This window comes from Meles meles, chromosome 5 (assembly GCF_922984935.1).
Source record: "Meles meles chromosome 5, mMelMel3.1 paternal haplotype, whole genome shotgun sequence".
NCBI lineage: Eukaryota > Metazoa > Chordata > Mammalia > Carnivora > Mustelidae > Meles > Meles meles.
In genome coordinates, this window is record NC_060070.1 from 61,754,862 (window position 1) to 61,769,490 (window position 14,629).

A 14,629-nucleotide genomic window follows, 5' to 3' on the forward strand; every position below is an offset into this window, starting at 1 on the left:
AATGGATGAATAAATACAATGTGTATATGCATACAATGGAATATTGTTCAGCCTTTGGGAAGAAATTCTAAAACATCTTGTAACATGGATGAACCCTGAAGACATTACAATAAATGAAATAAGCCAGTCACAAAAGGGCTGATACTGTGTGATTCCACATACATGAGGTACCTACAGACAAAGACAGAAAACAGAATAGTGGTGACCAGAGGCTAGGAATGGATAGGGTAAAGGGGGCTTATAGTTTAATGGGTATAGAGTTTCAATTTGAGGAGATAAAAATATTCTGGAGTTAGATGGTGGTGACAGGCTGAATAATATGAATGTGCTTTTTATGCCACTGAGCTGTACATTTAAGTGATTAAAACAGTAAATAAAATAGTTATGTATAATTTACCACAACAAAAAAGAACGGGCAAAAGATTTAAACAGATACTTCACAAACAAATATATATGAACATTCAGTAAACACATATAACAGAGTTCAATATCATTTAGCCATTGGGGGGAAAATGCTAATTAAATCACAATGAAGAACTACTATACATGGATCAGAATGGCTAAATTTAAAAATACTGACAATACGAGGTGCTATTCAAGGATACAGAGGGATAGAAATTCTAATGCATGGCTGATGAAAGTATAAATGGTACACTGACTTTAGAAAATGGTTTGGGAGCTTCTTATATATATATATATAAAACCCAACAGTTTTATTCTAGTTATTGACCCAGCACAATGAAACACATGCCACCTCTTTACATATAATGTGAAGTATGTCTAAAAACCAAACGCATTTAAATGTCAAGCAGCTTAATTCATCATAACCTCAAACTAGAAACAGCCATACATTCATTGGCAGATGAACTGATAAACATATTATGGTATCCATACTACGAAATACTACTCAGCAGTAAAAAAGAGTGGACTATTGCTATACAAGACACCAATGAATCTCACAGATACAGTGTTGAAAGAAGCTGGGTGCAAAACACCACCGTGGGATTCCATTTACACAATGTTCTAAATCAGACAGAACTAATTTTTGATTAAAAAAACAACTAAATTAGTTGTTTCTCAAAGTGGGAATGGAATGGGAAAGAGTATGATGTAATTTGGGGGAGGGTAATGGGAATGTTTTTTATTTAGAGGGTGTGCGTGTCAAAAGTCACTGAGTCACTGAATTACATACTAAGCAAACAGTAAACTTTTCATTTGTATCAGTAGATGTTAAAGACAGTGTGGTAATTTTTTATTAAAAAAACAGGGTATTTACATGGTCTCAAAAGGACTTATTCCCCAGTTCCCCAGTAACTTATTAGTAACACAAACAGCTTATTAATAACAAAGGGAAAATCATTTTAAAGTGTAATAACCCAGAGAATACCACATTACTTGAGTGATCAGTTAATATCACCAATATTTCACCAATGTTATATAACCTTCCAATGTGACATAGGAGACATAATCTCACCCTGGTGTATTTCTGCTAAGCATGCATAACTGTAATCTAATTATGAGGCAACATCAGGCAAACCCAAATTGAGGGACAGTCTATAACTAACCTGTACTCTTCAAAAACACTGGGCCAAGAAAGACCTAGAAAGGCTGAAGGACCATTCCAGGTTAAGGGTAACTAAGGAGACATGAAAGTCAGATGCAGTGGTTAATCCTGGACTAGTGCCACAAAGGAGATTATTAAATCAACTGAATACTTTTGAACAAAGTACTGAGAAGCAAAAGAGCATATCTTCAACTCATTTTCAAATACTTCAGAAAGTGTATATATGTAAAATTATATCCTCTTGTAGAGCCATAAACCATTTCTGAGGAAATACTGTAAAAAGCTATGACATTAACACTAGATTAGGGAACTTTAAGATTACATTTTAGGTGACTAATATATTGACTTATTTTATATCTCCTATGTTCTCCAATTACAGGTCTTAATTAGCAGCAAATATTTACTGAGACTAAAAAATGTTGAAGTTAACTGTATCTTAGGGTTTTGTGCTCGCTTCGGCAGCACATATACTGTATCTTAGGGTTTCCCCAAAGAGGGGAATTTTAGATTAGTAGAAATATGATAAAAGATACTACATTTTTATTGAATATAGGTTAATAACAACCACTTAAAAATAGCATCATTTTGCAGACTGAGTTGACAGACATGCAAACCTAGAGTTTGAATGTTAACAGAATTCCCTTCAGTTGAGCCTTATTTTTTTCCTGGAACACTGTTTTTGTACTAATCATATGGTTTCCTTATGTACTTTTTGACAATATGACTTAATTCCACATAGCAGTATTTTCAGACGTATCTTCCCTTTTTTCTTACTCTAAGGTGTAATGTTCATTATTTTTATGGTTTTACTAGAAATATAATTCCAGAATAACGGAGAATTAGACTTTTGTTAAACATAATACATTTACCCCTAGTGTTAATTTAAGAACACAAGAGAATATAACGGTATACTTGGAAAAGAAGAATCAAGGTTTTTAAGAAGACTTTTCTCTTACACATTCAGATTTAACGACATAAACTATTTAAGAGCCATAAACCATTTCTGAGCAGACACTGTTAGATGTTATGACATTAACACTTGATTAAATTACCAGGTTACATTTTGTTCTTTTGAAAAAGCATAGTGAAAATATCCTTCTCTATATTTTAAAGGATTATTGGTATTCTGTAACTCCCAATTTTCTACTACTTAGAGTTTCTATAAAAACTGAATAAAAATAATGAAAGAAATTATAAGCTCCATGTAAGCTTAATTTTTGGAAAACATAACAAAAATTATATGTATCTAATTATCTAGTAAGTTAGTATTATAAAAAGCCTAAAAAACCCATATCACAACAGAAGAGTTCATGATAATAATTAAAATGTATACTTTCAAGGACATAAGTTAAAAATGTTAGTATTAGCAGTCACTGAAAGAATATCTAGAAAAAATAACATTATTTATTAGGCATATTAATATATCTAAAATGACACATCTGAAATGCTACTAAAGCCAAATATGTTTAAAACAAAAAAATATATTTGCATGGTATATTTAAGAATATATGTATAACCACATACAAGAAGTATCTCCCAAATCAGATGTTAGAAGGTAATGATAAGTACAACATGATTGTATTTACTACAAATACGTGTGTGTAAAAGGTTACTTAAATACCATCAGGTAATAGAAGTTGTTCAGCTTCAATTTCCAATTTAATGTAATTACTAAATGTGAAGAAATGTTTCATCTTTGGCCTTAGTTCTTAAAGTATCCATCCGGCCTGGGTGAAGAAACATTTACTTTGGCTTCATTTCTTGCTTTTAGGTTGACAACTCCAAAGTTCTTTTAGCCCAGAATTTTCTCCTGCAATCTTTAGATGAGTATGTAATTGCCAGCTGGAGTTCTGCATGTAGTAATCAAATGAGCATCTCAGTATCTTTTCTTGATTTTTCCCACCAAACCTGCTACCTTGTATTAGTCATTTCTTTGAAAGGCTGGAAACTTAGGGATCATCATCCATTTCCTCCCTCATTAAAGTGTTCTATGTTCTACTGATTACATTTCCTTCTCTTTATCCCCATGTCAATATCTCACCCGGGCTTTTGTTTTTTTATAATTTAGATCACTAACAGCCCCTGAATTCTTCTCACAATCTGCAGAATTATCTTTCTCCAATTCACTCTCAAAAATCACCCCTCCCCCATATACACTGATTTTATAGTCTTAGCCAGATCTCAATTTGCCTCCCTGCTGCTTTTGAAGTGTTTTTGTTTTGCTTTGTTTTTAAAAATTTATGCCATCCTTCCTTTTCATTTACCCAACTTAATTCAACTTTTCTTTTGAGACTCAGCTCAGGCACAATCTCTTATTACCATGTACTATAACTGCTTATTAAAACTTTTGTACCCCGTGAAGATTTAAGCTCTTGTAAGGATCATGTCTTTTTAAAATTTTTTTTTTTCAATTTTAAGATTTTATTTATTTGACAGAGAGAGAGAGAGAGAGAGACATAGAGAGAGCACAAGCAGGGGTAGTGGGAGAGGGAGAAGCAGGCCTCCCGCCAAGCAGAGAGCCCGACGTGGGGCTCGATCCCAGGACCCTGGGATCATGACCCGAGCCAGAGGCAGACGCCTAGCAACTGAGCCCTGGTACCCAGCTAATGCTGACAAAATGACATTAAAAAAGTAACGTTTCTTTAAAAATGAATGAAAAACAATTACATTTTAAAAATGCAAGAACAAGGATATGTCCTGGGAAGTGGGAGTTCATTCCAAATTTAGGTCTCTACATCATATCTGAAGCACAGAAATGTACCCCATAATATTGGTACTATGTTCTCAAGAGAATGTGAAATTAATAGTTTTAATGACTGGCTGAGAAATTTTCTTGTAAAACCGGTTGAAGGGAAAAAATTCATCTGCTTAAATGCAGAACAAGAGCATAGACTTTAGAATTAGAAGATCTGGGTTCAAATCCTGAGTTTCATTAACTAGTTATTAGAGCTTGAACAGGGATGCCCAGCTACCTTCAGAAGCTATGAGAACTAAATTAGCTAATATATGTAAAATATTTAGCACAATGCCCAATATCAAGCGTTCCATAAATAATAAATATTAACATAAATTATGAAAGTACTTTATTAAGTGCTATATATTTTATAAGACTTCATATACATACATAAAATAGTTCTGCAGAAGTTCAAAGGGGAAAACATCATCACAGATAGGCAAGATTCAGATAGGTAAAAAAAATAAGCAATTTAGGAGGGAGGAATGGTTTTATAGTTAAAGAAAGAGATGAAGGTCTCTTTTCATCCAGCTCTTAACATCTATGACTATAATAAAGAGAATATATAAGTGCTATGAAATGAACTGTGTCCCCTCAAAATTCACATGATCAAGCCCTAATCACCAATGTGACTATATTTGGAGATAAGCTCTTCAGAAGGTAACTAAGGTTAAATGAGTCATAAGAGTAGAGTCCTATTCTAATAGAATTGTGGCTTTATAAGAAGGAAAGATCTGTTTCTCTCTTGGTCGTAAGAGAACAAAGAGAAGGCTGATGTCTGAAAGCCAGGAAGTGGGCACTCAAGAGCAAAAGAACCCTGCTCCACTTTGGTCTTGGACTTTCCAGCCTCCAGACCCCTGAAAAAATAAATGCCACCCCAGTCTATGGTGTTTTGTTATGGCAACCTGACCCACCCAAGACAATACAAGAGAGGAACAGAAAATAAAACTGGTAAAATAGGTTGATGCCACATTGTGGTGACTCTTGCTTGTAGCCTGAAGATCGTGGGTATTTTCTGGTGGATACTTGTTAACAGTAGGACAGACATAAAACATTCCTGATTACGGTCAGTATTAAAGTAGGAAAGGAAGTATGTAAACAACACAGGCACTAGGTATAAAAAAAAAATGAAGAAACAAAATACCAAACAGACACAGGACTCAGAATAAGAGGGCCAGGATTCAAGTTCTAGTTCTGTTTCATGATTCTATGTCCTTAGGCAGGCCCTAACCCATATGGGATCTCAACTTACTCCTGTGTACAACAGTAATAACATAAACTATCCCCAAGGGATTTCCGAGGGTATGAATAAGCGGAAATGATCTGTAAGCTTTAAGACACTATATGAATGCAAGGTATTTATTACAGAAAATGACTGTAAGAAAAATTCTATGTGAAAAAGACTGTTAAAACATTAGATAAGGACATATCATGAAGTGTTTTTCACAAATAGATAACAAAAAGTTAACCTGAAATGCTGTATGAAAGCTTGCATCTCTAGAAGATAAACTGCAAAATAATTTAGAGTATTCATATATAAAACTGTAATGTACCTTTTTCACCAAATGGCATTGTAACATTTTAAAAAGTCCTCTAAATAATAAACAGAACAAGAATGTTTTCTTGTCTTCCCCACTTGTTCTCTCCTCCCATCTCCTTTGTCTTTTAAAGGCAGGTTTATTGAGGTATAATTTACATATAATAAAATTCATACATCTTGGGTATACAATTTTGACATAAAGCTTATACAATGTATAACCACCACTTCCCCAAGTCTTTCCCATGTTCCTTTGTGGTAAACCTCTCCCTCACCCCAAGTACTCAACTTACCTGATTTATGTCCCTAGAGCACTGCCCTCTCCAGAAAGTTATATGAATACAATCATATAATACATATGTAGCCTTCTGTGTTTTGGCTTCTTTCACTTAGCATAATGCTTCTGAAATCAGTCCATACCATATTGCTGCAAATATCAGTAGCTGATGGTATCTGGATTATATTTCCAGTTTTTGGTAATTACAAATAAAGCTGCTGTTAAGTTATGTATAATCTTTTGTATGGACATATGTCTGCATTTCTCTTGGGTAAAAAAATACCTTGAAGTGGGGTTGTCAGATATTGTGTCAACTGTATTTTTAATTTTTTTAAAAAAATTTTTTCTTTATTTCTTATTTTTTATAAACATATCATGTATTTTTATCCCCAGGGGTACAGGTCTGTGAATCGCCAGGTTTACACACTTCACAGCACTCACCATAGCACATACCCTCCTCAATGCCCATAACCCCACTCCCCCCTCCCAACCCTCCCTCCCCCCAGCAACCCTGTTTGTTTTGTGAGATTAAGAGTCACTTATGGTTTGTTTCCCTCCCAATCCCATCTTGTTTCCTTTATTCTTCTCCTATCCCCCTAACCCCCCATGTTGCATTTCCACTTCCTTATATCAGGGAGATCCTATGATAGTTGTCTTTCTCCAACTGACTTATTTCACTAAGCATGATACCCTCTAGTTCCATCCACGTCGTCGCAAATTGCAAGATATATTTTTAATTTTATAAAAAACTGCCAAACTGTTTTCCTTTTCTTCTCCCATGAGTAATGTGTGAGAGTTCCAGCTACCTGGCATTCTCATTAGCACTTGGGACTATCGGTTTGTTCAATTTTAGTCCTAAATTCTAGTAGGTATGATATAGCTTGCTATAGTCTTAATTTGTTCTTCCTTAATGACTAAAGATTTCAGCATCATTTCATGTGCTCATTTCCTACCCATTCATTCTTAACTGATATATGGAAATACTCAACATAGTTGTTACATTTTGTTATGGATACTTAATATGTACAATATATTACTATGCAGAACTGCAATATAACTGTCATTTGAAAAACTGTGAGGACAGCACATATATGTAAAAATCACTAAAATGGCCCATAAGAACTAAATTATTAATTTCAGTGTACATTCATTTGCTGGGCATTGAGAAAATTGAAAAAAAAAAAAAATCTAAGAGGATTAATTCCCATGGAAGAGTAGTGCCAACAAGCCATCCCCAGAACCAGGAACAGCTGGTTTCACAAAAAAATTTCTAGAAAACAATTAAAGGACAGGAAATTCTAAGGTGATTCAAAATGTTCCAAAGCATAAAAAAATACTAGAAATATTCAGATTATACTTATGGAGTAAGCAGAACATTGACACCCAAAAGTAAAACTAGACCAGTCTTACTTATGAATGTCAATGCAAAAATCCTAAATACAAAACCCAAAACCAAAAAACAGAGCCACATGAGGTTTATTACCCAATGTAAAGCGGTAACAATACAGCAGTAGTGAAATGAATCTATTAATATAAGTAGTAGTGAAATGAATCTATCAATATAGCAATTAAAAAACCCAAAACAGAGCCAAGTGAAGTTTATTATTATTAACATATGATGTATTATTTGTTTCAAGGGTACAGGTCTGTGATTCATCAGTCTTACAAGATACACAGCGCCCAAGCGAGGTTTCTTACAAAATGTAGAGCTGGTTCAATATTAGGAAATCTTTTAACAGAATTCACTACAGAAACAGATCTAAGGAGCTGGATTAGGCTGGTATCAGCCAACTCTGGCCAACAGGTTGGCTGTCTGTTTTTGTAAGTAAAGTTTTATTGGAACAGAGACATGCTCATTTGATTACATATTGCCTATAGCTACCTCTGCAGTGTAAGATCAGCTGAGAAGTTGCCACAAGACCTCATGACCTAGAAGCCTAAAATATTTATTATCGAGCCCTTTAAGAAATGTTTAAGAAATGTTTAAGAAATTCGTGCATTCAATGACCATTTTCACAGATGCCTAAAATTTGTATAACAAAATACAAGGATCACCTAGAATTTTAATGCAGATTACAGTGATTATTCTCCTAATAGTTAATTTCCTTTATGTTTAATCAATAAAAACAAGTGAAAAAGGTCCTTCCTTTTCTTTTCAATTACACACTAACTGAAAGGTGAAGTGAAATGGTAAGACCTTTATTTTTTCACAATTTAATTTTACAAAACTACTTATTATGTAATGGTTAATCTTTCATGCATTTATTAAGTCAAAACAAAACTCAGGTGCAGAAGTGTCTATATTACCCATAGTAAAAAAAAAAAAAAAGGAGGCTATATATTCCTATTTATTTGTAAATTCATAAAAAATCATCTGTAGGGGTGCCTGGGTGGCTCAGTGGATTAAGCTGCTGCCTTCGGCTCAGGTCATGATCTCAGGGTGGTGGGATGGAGCCCTGCATCGGGCTCTCTGCTCCGCAGGGAGCCTGCTTCCTCCTCTCTCTCTGCCTGTCTCTCTGCCTGTGATCTCTCTCTGTCAAATAAATAAATAAAATCTTTAAAAAAAAAAAATCATCTGTAAAGGGACACAAAAAACTAGAATACAGTATTTATTTATCTGGGTTTGGTAGAATCTGGCCAAATGAGGGATGTGATGGAAATGAGAAATTCATTTCATTTTTTTTATATCCCCTATAAATTTTGAACCATGTGAATGTACTACCTACCCTTCGGACAAAAAAAAACAAAACAAAACAAAACAAAACAAAACACAAAAAACCCTCACCTCAAATAGATATGTAAAAATTAATAGTGTCCTTTGTGGTTTGGGAATATTTTATAAATTATAAATGGATTACCTGTTCTATGTAAGAATGAAATCTGATTACAGTTAAGAGATGGCCAGGCCACCTTGTTGATTAAGACAGATATTAGAGCAGTTTGGCCTTAATCTCTCACTGTCCCTAAATTTACTTTATACCTAATTTTCATGGATTTTGGACCTGATGGAACAAAAGAAAATGTACCATTTCTTCAAAAAATCATGGATAATATTCTGAACAATTATGATTCTACTAAGCCATTTTACTTAAATAAGTAAATACATACCATTATCTTCTTCAATTCCAACAGGCCCTGCTTGAGGAGTCTCTCCATTCTTTAAACAATTATGGATATATGTTGCCTTCCACCTTGCATATTTTCTGTGTTTCACATTCTAGAAGGAATATTTTTATATCAATATTAAATTTTATATCAATATTAAATTCCAGTAACAAGTCAAATAAAAAGATACATTTATGATAACCTATGGTATTTCTGAGATAAAACCCATTTTTGCATGTTACATCTCTGAAACAATCTGGCAACCTCCCCATCCTACCACTGGATTCTACCAAATGTCTAGGGCTCAAGAGACCATAAAAAGCTATCTTCCTGAAGCACATACCTAGTTCTTGCTTATGATTCTGTACTTCAGAAAAGGTCGGCAATGGAAATATGAGAGTGTCTATCAGCAAAACTTGTAAATCTTATGCACAGGGGAGAACCAGGCTAAATGATGGAATTCCAAAATTAATATAAAGATATACAGTAGACTGAGCTATTTCCACCAAAGAAAGAAAAAATGGATCTGTACAAATCTATAAAAACACATCTGTGAAAACAAAAGGAAAACTAAGATGATGCAGTGGTTAAAACAAACACTAGACAGATAGCTAAGCAAACTTGACCTTCTAACCCTATAGCATGCTACTTACCCGCTCTGAATCTCAGTTACCTCAATTCCAAAAAGGGGAAAATAAGACCTCGTGAGGTTGTAAAAACTGAAAATATCAGTAAAGAACCTGCTAGTTGCCTTTTCTTCTTTTCTGCCTCAAAATTTATGCTACACACTATAAAATTAAGATAAAAATCTGCCTCAAAAATATAAAAAAGTAAAATCTGTAAGAATTTTGGAGGGGTAATTTTTAGTTTATATTTTTTAATTGACATTTATGATACTCAGGGACTGGTATCAACTGGCAACTTGTTAGAAATGCAGAATCTTTCAACACATCCCAGATCTCGTAAATCAGAATCTGGACTGCAACAAGATCCCCAGGTAATCTGTATGCACATTAGAGTTTGAGATAAGACACTTTTCATTATGTTGAAAACAACTGTAATGTGCCTTTTGCAAAGACCCACTAAGTCACTGGTAAGTAATAAAACAGCATATAGCACAGATACTTAGTTGAGTATCTTACGCAAAATTATCTAGATACTACTACAGATTAGTATATAGAAATCTAAAAGAAGTAACTCCCAAATCCCAAATTACCGAATTTGTATCACATTTAATTTCCCTTTTTTTTAGTCAAACAATCCTCCTCTATATTCTACTAAAAACAACTTTCTACACTGATTACCATTTTCTTCCATTATATATAATTTTAATTTAAATATATAAAATTATATATTATTATATTAATATTTGTCATTAATATAATTATTTTAATTAATATAATTATTAAATAATATATTATTATATATTATATTTATATATAAATTTAAATATATAATTATAATTTATTATATTATAGATAATAAATTATAATTTATTCTACTTCACAAAGAAACTTTTTAGAAGTATCCACATTTAACTTTTCACTTTTTCACCAGTTAATTCACTCTAGAGAGAAAAAAGTTTCTTTCGTTTGATTTTCAGCACATAAAAAGTCAGAGAATTTGAATGTGCCATGCCTTTTAATGGCAGTGAGCCCACATGTACCAGCCCCCACCTCACTTAAGTTGTTAGTTCACTTCAGGAATGCGCTCAATGTCACCAACAGCCCTCTCCCTGCTGGCAAATCCAACAGACACTTGTAGGTATCATCTTACCAAACCTCTCAGCAGCATACAAAACATCGAACCATTCCAAACTCTGAAACACTATTACTGGTATTTGTGACACTCTTGTTCTCCTGCTTTCCCTCCTGTCTTTGGCTACTAATCCTCTATCTCATCTCCAGATAAAATTACACACCCTGTACTAGCACATACTTAAAAATGGGTGGGCTCAATCAATGGATTCACATACAATTTTATTTTTATTTTTTTTAAATTTTATTTTATTTTTTCAGTGTTCTAAGATTCACCGTTTATGTACTACACCCAGTGCTCCATGCAATACACTTTTAAATATGAATTATGTTTTTATATAATTAAATAGTAGGAAAGCCACTTAACTAGTGAAGGGAATTACTTCAAGTTTTCAGCGATTTAAAGTTTCCCTATTTTTGGGAAAACCTAAGATACAGATAATCTCAACAATTTTTATGCTTTGTAAATAATTGCTATTAGTTAACACCTAAGATAGGCAAAAGGGAGATATAAAACAAGTCAGTACATTGACTTCTCCCCTTAGAGAGCTGATCATCTTGTTATGGATACAGATTTAAAAATACAAAACAACAGTACTATAAAAATATAGTAGGTAGAAAGTACTGAACTTGTTTCTTTGGTTAAGTCCACAATAATGGACAGCTGATAAAGTAAAATGGTATGTTAGCTTGGTCTTGCGGGATGGGTACAATGGAAAGTAGTAGTAAGACTATCCTGGGGAGAAGTAAAAGAACAAACAAAGGCAGAAAGGCAGAAGAAATGAAGTATTTAGAGAATGAAGGTGAAAAAGTAAATTTGCCATAGGTGGAAGATATACCAGGGACCAGCTGAGTAAGATAAATCCAAGACAAGAGTAAAGTTGTGGACCAGCATCTTTATAGTACCTTACAGGTTCTGAAGCACTTACACATTTTTCTCTTAAATGGTCCTCATAATAACCTTGAAATTTACGCAGGTCACAAGGCTCTGAGATATTAAAATACTGGGTCAATGAAGTAAATACAGTTTAACCTAGAATTCAAGGCCTTCCACACTGTGGATACTGTTTCAGTCTACTCTACTTCCTACTATCTCCCCTCAATCCAGATGAGATTCTTTCTCACTTGCAGTCTTCTCTCCTGCTAGTCTTCCCATTAAACATGGTTTCCTCTTCCAACAAAAGTCTCCATAGGCTCAGTTCAAATGTTTGCTCTCTTATCAATTTCCCTACCAGCACATAAATTAATCATTTATTCAAGTCAGTTACAGATCCTAAGTGCTGGGGATAACATGATGAACAGGCAGGTCTGAACTTTGGAGTCCAAAATGAAAGCTAAGCAATAATTTCCACCACTGTACTATCTAAAGTCTGTATTTTCTTCACCTTTCTCTCTTAGGATTCTGCAATCCCAATATTATAAATAGGAGCAAATGGCAGTACAAAAGTAAATGACTTACCCAAAGTTGCACTATTTTGCAGTGAAGCCATCCATTCATTCAGGATTACCTTAATAAGCTACAAGTAGCACACTACAATTTATAACTCAGATGGGAATATATGAAATAAGGTAAAACTGGCTTTAAAAGGTCAGCTACTTAATGCATATTAATAGAGGATATAATTTGGTATATATAAAGAGGACCCTTTTGAAAGAAAATGAATAAACTGCTTAGGAAAGTTTAATTTGCCTTCCTTTGGGACCTTTAAAAATAGGACAGATTTTTCTTGGCTCAAAATAATTTAACACCATGTAAAGACTAAGCTGGGTTAAGTTGTATTATGACAACTTTAGGAGGTTCCTTCATTCCTAATTTCATAGTAAAAAACAGGGTAAAGATGTTTAAACCACGTTGAGTTCCTTCATTAGTATGTGAAGTTTAAAGACATTACTCTAACGTGAGATGGCTTCATTTTAGTAAATACATTTTACAAAATTTCCCCAGAGCAGATAAATCAATACAACTGTTTATTTTTTATTCTGTACTATTTTCAAGACACCACCACAAACTGGAACTTATAATACTTCACAGAAAATTTTGGCAGTTGTACTTAAAATTAATTTGCTTTTTAATTTTGTTTTCTTTAAAATAAAGGATGCTAGATATCAAAGAATATTTGAAGAGGAAAATTTCAAGATGTCAATATTTTTGAGATCTTTTAACTCCTTTTGGCTGATTTGATATCCTTTCTGGGAAACAGGAATTACAAAAAGAACTTTTACTTTTGTCCCTGGCCTCTAAGTTCCTGTTTTGTAACTAGATTGATGAGTATCACTGAAAACTGCAAATTTTGGCCATGACAATCAGTGGGAGTAAGAATTTTCATTTGATTTTTAAATCATGTGCATTTGCTACACTGAAGAATGACTGGTTAGCAAATGCCAACCAAAGGCTACAACAGGGGTTCTCAAACCCGGTACATATAAAAATCACCTGAGGACATAATAAAAAAAATAAATTCTTAGTCCAAACTATGGAAAATCTGGTAAAAATCATTTTCTATTACCAGGCCAAAAAGCCACTTTGAAAGAGTATGCTCCTATTCTGTCTCTTGGATTTTTGTTTTGAACCCACCTGGTCAAGTGTTTATTCTACTACAATTGCTTTTGTCAAGGTTACAGATTACTTTTCTCTTACAAAATCCAAAGCTTAGACATCATCCTACTTGACTCTATCAGCATGAAAAGTTGAGTACTTCCTCCTCCTTGCAATGTCCTTTCACTGGGTTTCCTGGTTATCAAGGTCTGCTGGGTGTTTTTGTTTTTGTTTTATTTGTTTGTTTTGTTTTTGCCTTGCTGGGTGCTCCTGATTCTTTTTATCTACAGAGTGGGGAACCCTCCACAGGCCTCAGTTCTTGGACTTCTCTTCCAACACTTTTCCTGGGTGATCTTGTAATGTAATGTAATGTAAAGTGTAATGGTTTTAAGTATCACCTTATGCTCCAACTCCCAAATTCATATCCTCTGCTCAGTTTTCTCTTGTGAACTTTCAATTCATCTCAACAATTTACTGTATACCCGATAGTTCAAAGCATTCAGAGTTCAACAGCAACTTTTGATCTTCTTCCACTAAATTTATTCTTCCCCATGTCAGTAAATGGCATTCTTGCAGTCTTTCAAGCCCAAATCACTGGAGTTATTTTTAGTCCTGTATTTCTCTTACAATCTACCAACAAATCTTTTAAAGTCTGTCCACTCTCCATTCAAAATATATTCAGAGTCCAACTACTTCTCACCACCTTTCCTACTGCAAATTTTGATCTCAGCCAGTATTACCTTTCACTTTGATTATTTAAAAATGAACTAATGGGCCAACTTACTTTCATCCTTGACCACTAGAAATACTTTAATTTATGAAATGCTTTAAAAATAGCACTTAAATCCCATCAATTCTAGCTGAACTCCTCACCCTTACCTCCTATCAGTCTCCTCTCTCACTCCAGATTCAACTACAGTATCTTCTTCACTGATACTTCTTAAACTTGAATAGACCCTCTTTACTATCTCAAAAGGTTTGCACTTTGTCTCGCCTCTTCCTGAACATCTTTACATTTCATTCATTCTCTTATCTTCTTCAAGTGCATTGCAAAAATGTTGCTTCTCAGTGAGGCAATTCCCAACCTCCTTACTGAAATGAACTTTCCTAACCCTACCT

The 14,629-nt window shown here is 33.9% G+C and overlaps 1 protein-coding gene across 2 annotated transcripts in view; it reads right to left on the reverse strand.

Moving 5' to 3' along the window:
* The window catches only part of VTA1 (vesicle trafficking 1), a 73,566-nt gene that overhangs the window by 16,379 nt on the left and 42,558 nt on the right, over nt 1-14,629 (reverse strand). For both annotated transcript variants that reach the window (XM_046006930.1, XM_046006931.1), the window contains exon 5: nt 9,221-9,329. In XM_046006930.1, coding sequence (XP_045862886.1) covers nt 9,221-9,329 — 109 coding nt within the window. The remainder of the gene's footprint in view (nt 1-9,220; nt 9,330-14,629) is intronic.